The following is a 13,311-nucleotide window of genomic DNA, read 5'->3' on the forward strand; positions in this document are numbered from 1 at the left end:
ACATGGCCCCGATAAGAAAAAGTTTTGTCTGCAAAACCAAAATTTTTCTTCCCCTTATAAATCGTGCTGAACATTTAGGGCCAGTGTGTGTACCTGATTCACTTGGAGCGGCTGTGCTCGCCTTGGCTAGCCTGTAGGGCTGGGACGTAAGGACGCATGTGCCTTTGGACTGTGTACCCTGGGCCTCGGGTCTCCATCCTGGAGTGGTCTGCAGTAGCCCAGTGGGGAAGGAAAGAAATAGCTTATGCCTGCTTCTCCCTGGGAGTTCAAAAGTGTGTTTTAAACCATCGTCTCATTCTCATGACATTCACATGGAGTGAACAATTATAATAATTTCACAGATGTTTGAAGGGTGATATTTTTAAATTGAAACTGCACCAAAAAATTAAAAAAGAAAAAACAGAATGGTTATCTCGGACTACAGTGAGTAAAGTCTTAAGGACTAAGGATGACAGGCCCGAGAATTTTCAGTTGAGTATAGGAGGGCAACAGCTTTAAAAGGAAGTGGGGGGCTTCCCTGGTGGCGCAGTGGTTGAGAGTCCGCCTGCCGATGCGGGGGACACGGGTTCATGCCCCAGTCCGGAAGATCCCACATGCCGCGGAGCAGCTGGGCCCATGAGCCATGGCTGCTGGCGTCCGGAGCCTGTGCTCCGTGACGGGAGAGGCCACAACAGTGAGAGGCCGCGTACTGCAAAAAAAAAAAAAAAAAAAAGGGAGGGGGGGGCTACCAGATATTACTAGTGGAGTGAGCCTCCCCACCCGGACCCCTTGAGAGAGGGTGAACGACCACCTGCAGTGGGCAACATACAGAGAACAGACATTTCATTTTACCTTCTTGTTCTCATTTCCCTAATTGTCAGTTCATTTGTTCCTCCAGACAGTGTTTAATATGAAGAGAGCACTCCTTTTACAGCGGACCTAAAAGTATCTTGACGGTTTTTCTTTCCTTTAAAGTATAATTAGGTATTTCCATCCTACTTGCTTCTTTCTCCAAATGAAATGCTAAGAGAAATCTTCTGTTACACCGCCCCCCTTAATGCTGTGTAAGTTGAAGAGTGACTTATGTCTCCTTCCTGCCCCCAAATCAAGCTGTACTCCTAACATTGAACCGCAGTGTTATTCTGAGACCCCTAGAATTACACAGACAAGGAGAAGTTCTTACTATTACAGTTGAAATCACCAAAATCGCTTTTTTCCCCTCATGTTCCCTTATTCTTTCACTCCGTGAATTCAGCCTCCCTTTTCTGCTAATCATTACACTGCCTCCACTGGATATCAGACTTTGAATTATAGTGACTTTTTATCCTTTTTACCTTCCCGCCCCCCACCTTGTTAGATAATATTTTTGTGCATTTTTAATTTTCTAAGCTATTTGTTTCCCAAAGGACTGGATCAAAAACCGCCAGAGGGCTTCCCTGGTGGCGCAGTGGTTGAGAGTGTGCCTGCCAATGCAGGGGACACGGGTTCGTGCCCCTGTCCGGGAAGATCCCACATGCCGCAGAGCAGCTAGGCCCGTGAGCCATGGCCGCTAGGCCTGCGCGTCCAGAGCCTGTGCTCCGCAACAGGAGAGGCCGCGACAGTGAGGCCCGCGTACCGCGCAAAAAAAAAAAACAAAATCAAAAAAACGCCAGAAGAGGAAAGGGAAAAAAACAATGCCGGGCTACAGCTACGTACGTAGGCATTTATGTCCGATCCCAACCACGAGCTTTGGCTCATCTTGACAGCCACAGTTCTCTGTACAGCTGCCCTGTTTTTTTTTTTTTTTTTGCGGTGCGCGGGCCTCTCACCGTTGTGGCCTCTCCCATCGCGGAGCACAGGCTCCGGACGCGCAGGCTCAGCGGCCATGGCTCACGGGCCCAGCTGCTCCGCGGCATGTGGGATCCTCCCAGACCGGGGCACGAACCCGTGTCCCCCGCATCGGCAGGCGGACTCTCAACCACTGCGCCACCAGGGAAGCCCCAGCTGCCCTGTTTTTGAGCTGAGGACGTGCCAGAAGCAGACAGGGATTCTCATCGAACAAGACATTTTGGAGGCGACATGGGCATAAAACGGCCTCTTCTCATCTGTTTGGAAATCTAATGGCATAAATATGTTCTTGAAAAGTTATACAATGTCTAAAATCCAAGGGTCAACTCACACTTAGGTTCTCTCTGTTTTCCAGCAAATGAACTGTATTTGGAACAGCTGAGGAGGAAAATTCTCAAGAAGATTTCCTCGCAGCGTGGATACACAGGGAGCAGCAGGAAAAGGCCATGGGGCTCAGAACAGCCCAGGTCTGGACAGCAGCCTGAGCATCCTGTCTTGGGACACCGCCCACCCTCGCCCCACGTCCGTGAGGTGTCAGAAAAGTCTAGGACCCTTCACTTCATCAGAGACATGATTAGAAAAGAAACTGCTTCTGCCTCATTTCTTCTTTTAGAGATTACTCCGTGTGTCCATCAAGAGAAACCTGTAGATAGGAATGAACAAAGGTATTTCCTGGAGAAGAGGCCATTTGTTCAGCACCAATAAGAGACTCATCATACGGGCCCAACTCCACTGGTATTCTTTCTGTGGAGAAAACCTCAAGTCAATGTTTTTTCTTCTGCCTTTAAAAATGCTTCCATCAGTAGAACCCATCCCCACACAGGTCAAGACTGCAGAGAAGGCTTTGTAGAAATGGTCATTTATGTACACCTGCTACTTACACATTCCTCTTTTGGAAAAATGAGATGCTAATAACAACAAAAAAAATTCAGACGTACTGGCCTGGTGCCAGCAGATGGCTTTTCTGTAGACAAACTAGGTTAGTGTGGAAGATACAGATTAAACTATGCCGTTTCATTTATCTTCCCAATCTGGTTGGCAGCTAGACTTTTCTAGGGTCTCATTTAATGGCCCTGTTTTTCATTATTATTATATTTAATGATAGGGTAGCATTTAGTACACAAGCTCTTCTGTTTCTCAGGCTGCCTGCAGAAGTCACCATAAATTATCTGCTGTCTACATGGTACCAAAGCTCATTGACTCATCTGACACTTGTTTTGTTAATTCCAATTCCTTTAATATTTTTATCGCAAGGGTGGTGAGAGGGCGTGGGCCTCTAGCCACAGCTGTTTGAAGACTTCTTATCTTCTATACTGCAGAAGTAGGTGGGAGGTCTTTGACTTTTTACACTACAGTAATTTGCATTCCCACATATGTTGAGTGTTATGAAAACATTCCTTCAAAGCTACCTGTGCTACAAAAAATATGCCAGAACCTCATAGACAAAGCCATTGTTAGAAATGTCAGTCCAATGTCAGATCTGGTTAACAGGCTACCATAACCACTTTTCCTTCCTGCAGACCCAGCTCATTTGTGTATTATACTGTTCTTGGCATTTTGAAACACCTATTTCTACTCAGGTACTCATTTTCCTATTAGTGATTCACCTTCCTCCTTTTTTAAAACCAGTTTTCCTCTAAGAGGGGAAATTTCACTTAATTTCTGATATCTGAATAACTTTCAATGTTTGAATCATTTCCCCACTTGCTTTTACCTGTACTGTATTCTTTGTCATCTCAAACGGCATCTAAATGCAGCTACTTTTCATTCCAGAAGTTTTCGTTCCCTCCAGTTATACTTAATTTATCCTCCACTATCCTGGTTCCTGGCCCTTTCCTCTTCATGTCCTATTTTACTTGCTTTGGGAGCTTAAAGGATTTTATAAGACCTAATTTTTGGTTCCTGCATTGGAGCCATAGTTGTCTTGCAGGGAAGAGTAGAAAATGGGTTCAACTCCTGTTTCATTCTACCAACACCTCCTTGAGTCTCATCGTCAGCTGATAGATGATGCCTTACAGGTTGCTTAGCACTGGAACTTCCCTAGAGGAATGGCTCTACTGTCAGGGTTTTTCTGGGCTCATTCTTCCACTGACTTTATTATGATCTATGCCTAACAGAGCCCCAGTACAACTATTTTGCAGAATGGCTATTACCCTAGAGTTACTATAGCACATATTGAGACATAGTTGTACTCCCCAGTAGATAGGAACTGACTCCGACAATAAACTTTGATAATAAAGACAATAGGCTCTGGTGGTTTTATTTATTTATTTATCTGCTAGCCTTGTGAAAAGTCACATTTCAAACTCTTCATTTACACTTTATTTATTCTCCACTCAGTTTGGTACCAATATATTACACCCTTGAAATAAAACAGTCGGTTCATGGGATGGCAGTGTAAGTAATGTCAGTGTCTTTAAAGACAAATGTTATGTGTGGTTTTAAACTGGCTTTTAAAGGTGGGGGAAAGGGCCCTGGCAAAAATAGCTTTTTCCCTCAATCAGTCGTTTTGGATACTCACAGGAAGGAAATTCATAAAGGGATATTAATTTTAAAAGGATGGAAACATGCTAGCAGCTTGATGAACAGAAAACTTGTGTCCTGTTTTCATAAATTTCTCTAAAAATGAAAGTATGATGAACCTATATGCCCTTTCATGGTGTGCTTTTAGTCTTGACAATTTACCATGCCCGTAGATTCAATTAAATATTAATCTACTCTCCAAGAATAATTAAGACATTTTTCCTTTTTTAAGCCGTGAGAATTAAATGCTGAACCAATCTGTTGGCCACAGCATCTAAGTCTGACCCCTAAAACCAAGCTTCCTTACCATTATTCAAAGTGGAGGCATTCTGGTCTGAGTCAAAAGACATGATGAGACACAGGTATTTATCTACGGTCAAAGTGAGCGATCATTTAGAAGACGCTTCGTGAAGTTCGATCAGGAACGTCGTGATCACTTAAGGCAATGGGAGAAGTGTTAGAGAAATTATGTGCTTGGTTGATCCCAGCAATGGGTGACAAAGGGGGATGCCAAGCCAGCACTCTGGTACCTGGTAGAAAATAAGGCGGGCCTTATCAAACCTGGTTTTGCACAATGATATACCTACAGCTAAAAGACAATTACTGAAATCCCTACAGGAAAACTAAGCTCTATTCTAAGCCTGAAATTATCTGGTTTCTAGTAGCTTTTTTCCTCTTTGAAATAGTTATTTTTCTAAATGATGCTTGATAATAAGCACTCATGATTTCTTAAGAACCCTATTATAAAAGAGACTACACTCAGGATCCCACAGTTGACCATGGTGCTACGGCTGGAGGCCACCTTTGGTGAAACAAGGCATTTGAACTCGGGCTCTCTTGAAAAATCCTGAGTATCACTCTATCTACCTGCCTGCCTTGCCCTCAACCCAATCTCTCCACTGTACAAAATGATGCTTGAGGGAAACTGGCATGGAAAGTAGATCTTGGAGTGTAGGCCCGTAGGACCGAAACTTGGAGGCGAAGAGAGTCCTCTGGTGTCCTGTGGTCCCACCAGAGTAGGCAACTAGGGATTTAGGCCAGGTCCTATAGAGTAGTGAGGAATTTTTCTGTTTGGAGGTCCCTCTGCTATACAGATTTCTATGGAAACTGCCACTGCAATGGGCAGCAGAGCATGTCTGAGGCTTCTAGCTGCCTCTCCATCTACGGAACACACGAAATTTAACACACAGCATTAAGGCTCAGATACATGGATAGGCCAAGCCAAAACCACTATATGCAGTTAGATACCAGTTCAAATTCTTACAAACCCTAAAAATTCTTGAGTTATCGAAAACTCTAAAGGACTTTCCAGACTTGTGCCAAGAACTGAAACTAGGCTGTTTATTTTTTCTTTTTGGTCTTAACCTACATGATCACAAGAGGAAGAAATGACACGCCTTAATTGGAACCTGCTTTTAATCTTTCTCATGTAGTACGTTCTTTTGAACAGTCTCTGCTAAGATCTCATAAAGCAAGGTTCTTCATGTTTCTGTAGAAGGCGGTATTCCTTCTATGTTTACTTTAATAAACAAAAAAAGTTTTCTCCCAAAAGGTTTATTCATCGCATTTAAAGTACAAAACCAAATACACAGATCCAGATATTGAACCATATATACATATCTATACATATATTATTCAGACCTACTTAAACCCATCTGTACATTCTAATGTATCCACCAATAACATCTCTTGAATAAAAAGCAACATATCTCTAAACAAACAAACAGTTATTAGTAACACTGCCATTTGAAAGGATAGAAAAAGATATTTCATAGGAATAGGAGAATTACCAAGTATAAATCCAATATGTTCACATGGACTTCTATAGGAATAATTAATAGATGAACCTGCCAATCAAAGTCTTTGGGCATAACAACTCTATAAAAGAAAACTTGAGTTATGAGAAGATATTTTATAAGGTTAATTACATTCTAAGAGATTGTTTTGATTTGGTTTTTAATTTAAAGAAAGGACTTTATTTTGTCTAATAGCACAGCATTTCTAAGTCTTATTTTCTATGGAGTTGGAATGAATCTTTAGGCAACTACGTATACCTGTTAAAAATTAAACTGGTCACAAAATATATATATAAAACTGGTCACTAAAAATGATAACCGATTTTTAACACTGTGTTAAAAGCACAGTTCTTTCTTCAGGAGGAAAGCAGAAATTTTAAACTTGCCAGATACAGAATACGTGATGTCTCTAAACACAGAGATGTCCTACTGATCGTGGGGACTAACTTATAACAGCTTCTTTGTTCTAGAATGTCACCTACCTCACATGCAGACCACAGGATACTAGGCCTCAGATGCCTAAACAGCACCATTCCAGGCACAGAACTTTCTCAGTGCCTATTCCCATAACTGGGAACACACACACACATACATACAGAGATATGGATCATTATTAAAATCAGATTTATTAATGGCTTCACAGTAGCAACACAAAATGTACTATCACCTTTCCATAGGAAAGGTTATATTTACTCTACACACTTCAGTCTTGAAATGTGGACCCCAAAAACATTCAATTCCCAATAATCAATGAATTTGCTGAGGGTCCCACACCCTCAAGTCCTAATTCAGCAGAGCAAAAGCCCCTCCTTGGCTGCCAAGCGCTGGCAATGGACTTTGTCTTGCTGCAGCTCTTCATGATTTGGATGCCAGAGTTTCATAATGATCCTTTCAATGTTGAGAGCATATACAGTGTGTGTAGGAATGACTTCCCTGTGTACCTAGGATCGAAAAAATATCAGCACATCTCCAATTATACTTCAGTATACTTATTTTTCCAACACAGAAAATGAAAGTAAGGTTTGTGTCAACAAAACACTCACACAAAAGACACACAAACCTGTAAGTTTTAAGCCAGAACCTAATTAATCCCCAATCAGATAACAAGAAAACAAGGAAATAACAAGACTCTGAAATAGAAATAAGGGGACAAGGAGATTTTTTTTCCTTCACTGGGGAGGTGAGGGATGCGGGAGGTAGGTTAGGAAGGACTCTTGAGCCGGGGGTTTGAAAGATTAGGTTACTATTAATGGCTTTAATAACAAACAATAAAAACTGAAAAACAAAAGCCAGGAAATGGAAAACCTAGTGAATATCTTTGTAGACTTGAAGAAACTTTGATCCTATCTATAAATCTAGGTAAACCTTAAGGAGCCAAGAGTTACCTGCAAAGCTTCAAAAAGGTCGTACATGTTCACTGGAGGCAAAGTCGTGGGTAGCGTGTCCCCCGAGCACGCCAGCAGGAGTGCAGCCTGCTGCTCAGCATCGTCAGGGGGCAGGTGAGACGCTGGATTCTGACCAGCACAAGGAGCAGAAAAGGCTGGAGGGCTGGAAACAAAATATTTCAGAAATATTCCCAGTAAGTAAGATGGAAACAACTGAACAAACAGAATAGGGATGGGCTGCTAGAATACTTCCTATAAAATATATCTCAACGTGAATCAGAAATCCAGTTATTTTTCAGCCAGTGTATACACGAGTAGTCTATAATTTTAATTTTTAAAGGCAGCCCATCTGTTGGGCTGGAAATAAAATGCAGTGCGACTGCATTTACCCTTCTCCCTCCACAGCGCTAAAATACTAAGTCAGGATACTGAGTCAAAATTGTTCCCTGCCCTTAAAGAGCTTCTAGTTGGAAAAAAGTAACAGACCTTCATTAAAGGAAAATGAAATTGGAAACAACCAACCTGGAGAGGAAGGTAGATGATACTGGAGACAACAGGATCAAAAATAAAAAGCAGGAAAAGAAAATAAAGCACAAAAAAAGCAACAGGCAAAAATGGAGGGTGGAGAAAATTCATCCAGATCTTGCCAATTTCCCAAAATAGAACCCAGATATAACATCAGCTGGGAAGTCAGACATAATTTTTGTATCGTAATACAGCAGGAGATAACCTATGCAATTTTGGAGAACACGCAGGAGGTGAAACAACAGTGAGGAGGGAACTAGAACGAAAGCACAAGTGGAGTGTGAGCGTGGGCTCCGGCAGCAGACAAAGGCAGCGCTGATAGAGAAACAAGCGGCCGACGGTGAGACAGGAGCCTCACAGGGACAGGCTGGCAGGGGGAGAGGGCAGCTGGAGGCCCGGCAGGGGCACACACTGCTCCAGCGCTCACCCGCTATGAGGGGCCACTCTTTTACTCTTTTTGGTTTGTTTTTCTCTAGAGAAGAATGACTCACAAATGAGAACAAATAATCCCAAACAGATATGCCTGAGTGAGATTGAGAAAGTAAATCTTCACCTATGGCAATCTAAATAGTGAACCCAGTTTAAGCCAGTGATCCTCAAGATGAGCCCTGTGAGCCGTCTCAAGGTCTTCGGGGCCATGAAACAGGCACCAGCACCATGCCCTCCCCATGGTGTCGGCACTATCTGCTCTCTTCAACTCCCTGCTCGGCTTTCCCACCCCACACCCCTCACTGTCACTCCTCCTGCCTTCCCTGCCCATTACTTCTTCCCCAGCATCACTCCTGCCAGCCTTCCCAATCACACTTTTTTCTCTGAAGTTTTATCTCCCTTGTCATCTCTTTACCTCTCTTCTCCCTGAAAAGGGACAACACAGGGATGAAGGTAATCCAGGTCATCTCAGAGGGATGACTCAGAACATCAGAGAGGTCCTGGGAGCCCACAGTGGAGTGCAGACAGAGAGGTTCCAGAGATCAGAGCTGAGAGACCAGAACTGCACAAGAGGATGCCAAGAGCAACCTGACGACACCCAGCACAGGCCGCTATCTTGAGCTACAGCTAAAAAAGCCAGAAAAGGACCTGGAGAGACACCTACTGCTCCTCCTCCCACCATCAAGAAACCCAACCTTGACCCAACAAGCACAGGCCAGGTTCCTGAGTGAGAGCCGGCCCACTCCCCCAGTCAGGTGCTGCCCCTCAGGAACCATCCAGACACACTGCCCTGGGGAACTACTCCACTGTACTTCGGAAAGTGGGGGGCACTCACTTTAAACCACACGCAGCGGCCAAACTCTACAACTTCACTCCTAACATAAAGCGTACCATAAGAATTCACTAGTTATCACGCAAGGATGCAACTTAAGAAAATAAAACCGTACTGCTCTCAGAGGCACCTTGGACGCACAGAGCCCCAGTAACCAACTTTAACAGTGGTCTATTACAAAAGAGTAGTGTAACCAATTAGGAAGGATGGATGCAAAAATCACAAGAAACTTCACATACCTTTCTATTAAGTTGTTGTAAGCCACTACACTGTTCTTCAGGTATGGCTGTGGGGTCACATTACTACCAAAGGCATATTTAAAATGACCATCACGTAATCGATAAGCTTTCCTTCTTGACACAACTGATGTCAATATATCTTTAAGGTGATTCTGTAAAAACAAGAAAAAAAGAGAAAAATACCATGAACTCCTCTTTAAAAGCAAACCATAAAACTTCCTTTGACCAAAAAACGTTTATTGGCATTTAGTGGATGGAGATGTGAGACAGGCAAACAAGTGCTGAAACCAGACGAATGTTCACGAAAGAGCCACAGAGCCATACATACCAGGGTACGAGGGTATAGAAAAAAGCAAAGGGAGACATGCTATTTTTATTTAGTTCTATTTAGGATGGGCTTGCTCTACTTTAAAATTTATTAAAGTTTTTACATCTCTGAATTGGCTCCTCTCCCTCAAAAATGATGTTCAGATAGCTTTAAATAAAAGTACAAAAATAAGTAATTTTTTAAAGCAGCAAACTACCTTGAAGCTTGGTTTAAAATGGTACAAAATGTTTCACTATCAGGAACATATTGGTTATAGTGCCCAATCTACTAAAATCCTTGCATAAAAAGAACCTTGGCTCTCTCAAAAGCCACATAAACAAAAGATATATAGGAAATAAACAGAAAGTTAGGTATTTAATATCTCTTCACCCTTGTGAGAGCCAAGTACCTAAGAGAGGGTTAGAGAATGTCTGCGAAAATAGAGACAGAACCAGTCCCAGCCTACCCTTATTAACAGGGGTGCTGGGGTCAGGGATGATGTTTCAATTCTACCAATAAGATCAGCTCATGTCAGGACTTCATGGTACAACTTATGATTCAATGTTTATAACTTCTTGAGAAAGCTATTATAATCTCTGAGGTACCGGCAAGGAAACGGAGGCCCAGAGAATTGAAAGGAATGACCCAGCGTCACCGGTCAGTACCTGTGCACTCTAGACCCCAGTGTATGTTCTGTCGAGTAACTAAATGAGTAAAATGAATGAATGAATGAATGAGTGTGCTGAGACAAGAATCCCACAGTTCAGACGCCAAGTCTAATAACGCTCTTCAAATGCCGTACCACCAAGTGATTTTAATCTTTAGGATTCTCAATCTCATTTTTTTTTCTTTTTTTGGCTTAAAAACTGTCCCCTTGTTGAGAAATTAAACATCCAAAGTGTTATGCAAGTAACCTTTCTGAAAAGCGCAGTCTGTTAACTGAAGGCAATTGTTTGGATTGTGATGTTTCTCCCCTCAAGAGAAAACAACTTTCAACGATGACAATTCTGAGATCAGAGTCACATTTTAGTTCTTTTTTTGCAGTACCAGCCTTGAATAACTCACACAAGCTTGTCACATTCAATCTGTAAGAGTGTTTCTGCCACCAGCAAACCAACCTCCACCGCATAGACCACAGCTGAGACAGCCTCCTCGGTGACGTTGTCCAGCCCATGCTCGTAAGCAGTCACTATCATTCTCCCTTCAAGCTGACCCCGAGTGGGAAGCATCATTGTGTGGGAACAAAGTTTCAAGTCATCATCATCTTGGGGATCCTTGGCCACAAACTGCTGGGCTCCCGAGAGAGGATTTTGAGGCTGGAATCTATGCTATGGGTAAGAAAACTTTTCAAAATTATTCATTATGTGGCAAGTAATAAGACACAAACAAAAGTAACCTATGAATTGGACCTGAGATCCCACAAATTAATGCCACCAAAACTATACCACAAGAGTTAAAAAAAAAAAAAAGTAACTCATGCACAACTAATCACAGATTCATACCCATTACATAGTAATAATGAAGACATGAGTTATGGGGAATAACAGTACTATGCATAGCAGTTTATTCTATTCAATTAATACCTCGGTAATCACAGAATATACGGCTCTGTGCTAAAAATAACAACTGGGGAGAAGGAGAAGATATAAAACTGTTTTCAAACAAGTCAGAGTATTTTAAGTATACTTGTAAGTAAGCAGATTCTGAAAATAAAAATATACAATTAATGCTTAAGAAAAGCCCTAAAAAGACCTAGCTAACCAATATAACAGATCTAATAACAAATATTCCAAGATAATGTAGGGTAGTGTAACTCTTACCATTATCTTCTACTAACAACTCTCAACACGGAATCTTTCTAAGACACAGTCATTACATTTTTAAAAACAGTTTTTCCCAATCTTTTCCGCTCATAAAATCTCAGCCTTCCTCTGGGAGATGCTGATAGCCCAATTATATTCTCCATAATCAGTGGGAGATATGCCTCAGTAGCTTTTGCTTAAGCCCAACTCACAAGATTTTGTAGCGAATATGGCTTGTCCTGTTTGAAGTTTGTACTATAAAAGCAATACTTGTTGTTTTTCCATTTTCCAAGTAAGTATAAAACTGTATTTTATATCAAACATGCTTTTTTAAACCAAGTATACCTCTCTGGAGATACTGATGCCAAGGTAGAAATAAATAAATATTTGTTGATGTTAATGAATAAAGCTATCAATACCCAGTCAAATCTATAAAAGGGATACTACTGGGAAACTGTGTTCCCTGGATATAAACCAGAAAAAAAAAGCAAGTTATTCTAAAACGTTTACAAATTTTATAGCCCAATGCCTTCAAGATTTCTCTGAGGATCCCCAGAAGGCTCAAGGCCTAGTGGGGCGTCAGCAGCATCCTGCCAGAGGCCTCTGGGCCTCCTGGACCCTTGGAACAGAAGGCTTCAATCTGAGAAACATTATTCATTCCACAAAGATATTTAAGAGGAAAAAGAACACAGGCATAGTTGTTGAATTACTGAAAAATCATTAGGTACTAATGATAACATATTAATAATTACACAATAACAAACTGGAATAAAAATTCAGACACAATCTTTGAAACCCTCTTCACCAAATTCAAATATAATAACACTGTTTTCTCCCCAAATCGTGCCCTTTTTTTCCAACTTTACTACCAGAATTGTAATATTCATTAAAAAACTAAAGCCAGTTCCATCACAACAGTGCTTAAATCAGTCGTTACCAAGATCTACTAAACAACCTACATCAAATTTCTGACGAACAGAAGAAAGCTTTTTCTTTCCCTTTGGTTTTCCAGGTTTGGCTGCAGAACCCCCTGTCCAGGGTAAAGATCCAGCACCCTCTATAAGAGAGAAAAATAACAATCATAAGAGAAAAGAATGACAATTGATACTGCTAAGTTTGCTTTCACTTTAGGCTAAAAAAGTATGAAATGCTCAAATGATGAAAATGAACAAATGCTTAAATTCAGATCTCTCATTCTCCTTCTCTAAACAAAACATTCTCCTTCCCTAAACACAACTTCTCTCAAATCACATTTTTTTCTCTAGCTGTAACCAAAATTGTTCTTTTAGGAAGACAAATTTGTTTTTCACATTTTTCATTGTTTACTGGGTGTTTGTTTGCTTACTAGTAGCAGTAGTATTATAAAAGCAGGACAGAATTTTCTAGTTCAAGATGGTGAAATAAGCACATGTATTTGTCTCCTCTCTCTTCCAAGACCCTACTAAATATGATAGTAGAAAAAAGTAAATGGGGGCTTCCCTGGTGGCGCAGTGGTTGAGAGTCCGCCTGCCGATGCAGGGGACACAGGTTCATGCCCCGGTCCGGGAAGATCCCACGTGCCGCGGAGCGGCTGGGCCCGTGAGCCATGGCCGCTGGGCCTGCACGTCCGGAGCCTGTGCTCCGCAACGGGAGAGGCCACAGCAGTGAGAGGCCCGCGTATCGCAAAA

At 41.8% G+C, this 13,311-nt stretch overlaps 2 protein-coding genes across 2 annotated transcripts in view; one reads left to right on the plus strand and one right to left on the minus strand.

Moving 5' to 3' along the window:
• Positions 1-4,047, plus strand: part of POGK (pogo transposable element derived with KRAB domain) — a 15,366-nt gene extending 11,319 nt beyond the window's left edge. The window contains exon 6 of the mRNA XM_007458087.1: positions 2,162-4,047. The gene's annotated coding sequence lies outside the window, so the exon portion shown is untranslated. The remainder of the gene's footprint in view (positions 1-2,161) is intronic.
• Positions 4,048-5,727: 1,680 nt separating this feature from the next.
• The window catches only part of TADA1 (transcriptional adaptor 1), a 16,493-nt gene continuing 8,909 nt past the window's right edge, over positions 5,728-13,311 (minus strand). The window contains exons 4-8 of the mRNA XM_007458088.1: positions 12,604-12,701; positions 10,961-11,170; positions 9,536-9,687; positions 7,511-7,673; positions 5,728-7,066 (exon numbers count right to left, since the gene is read on the minus strand). Coding sequence (XP_007458150.1) covers positions 6,914-7,066; positions 7,511-7,673; positions 9,536-9,687; positions 10,961-11,170; positions 12,604-12,701 — 776 coding nt within the window. The 3' untranslated portion in view covers positions 5,728-6,913. The remainder of the gene's footprint in view (positions 7,067-7,510; positions 7,674-9,535; positions 9,688-10,960; positions 11,171-12,603; positions 12,702-13,311) is intronic.

The sequence above is a fragment of the Lipotes vexillifer genome, unplaced genomic scaffold (assembly GCF_000442215.2).
Source record: "Lipotes vexillifer unplaced genomic scaffold, Lipotes_vexillifer_v1.1 scaffold189, whole genome shotgun sequence".
NCBI lineage: Eukaryota > Metazoa > Chordata > Mammalia > Artiodactyla > Lipotidae > Lipotes > Lipotes vexillifer.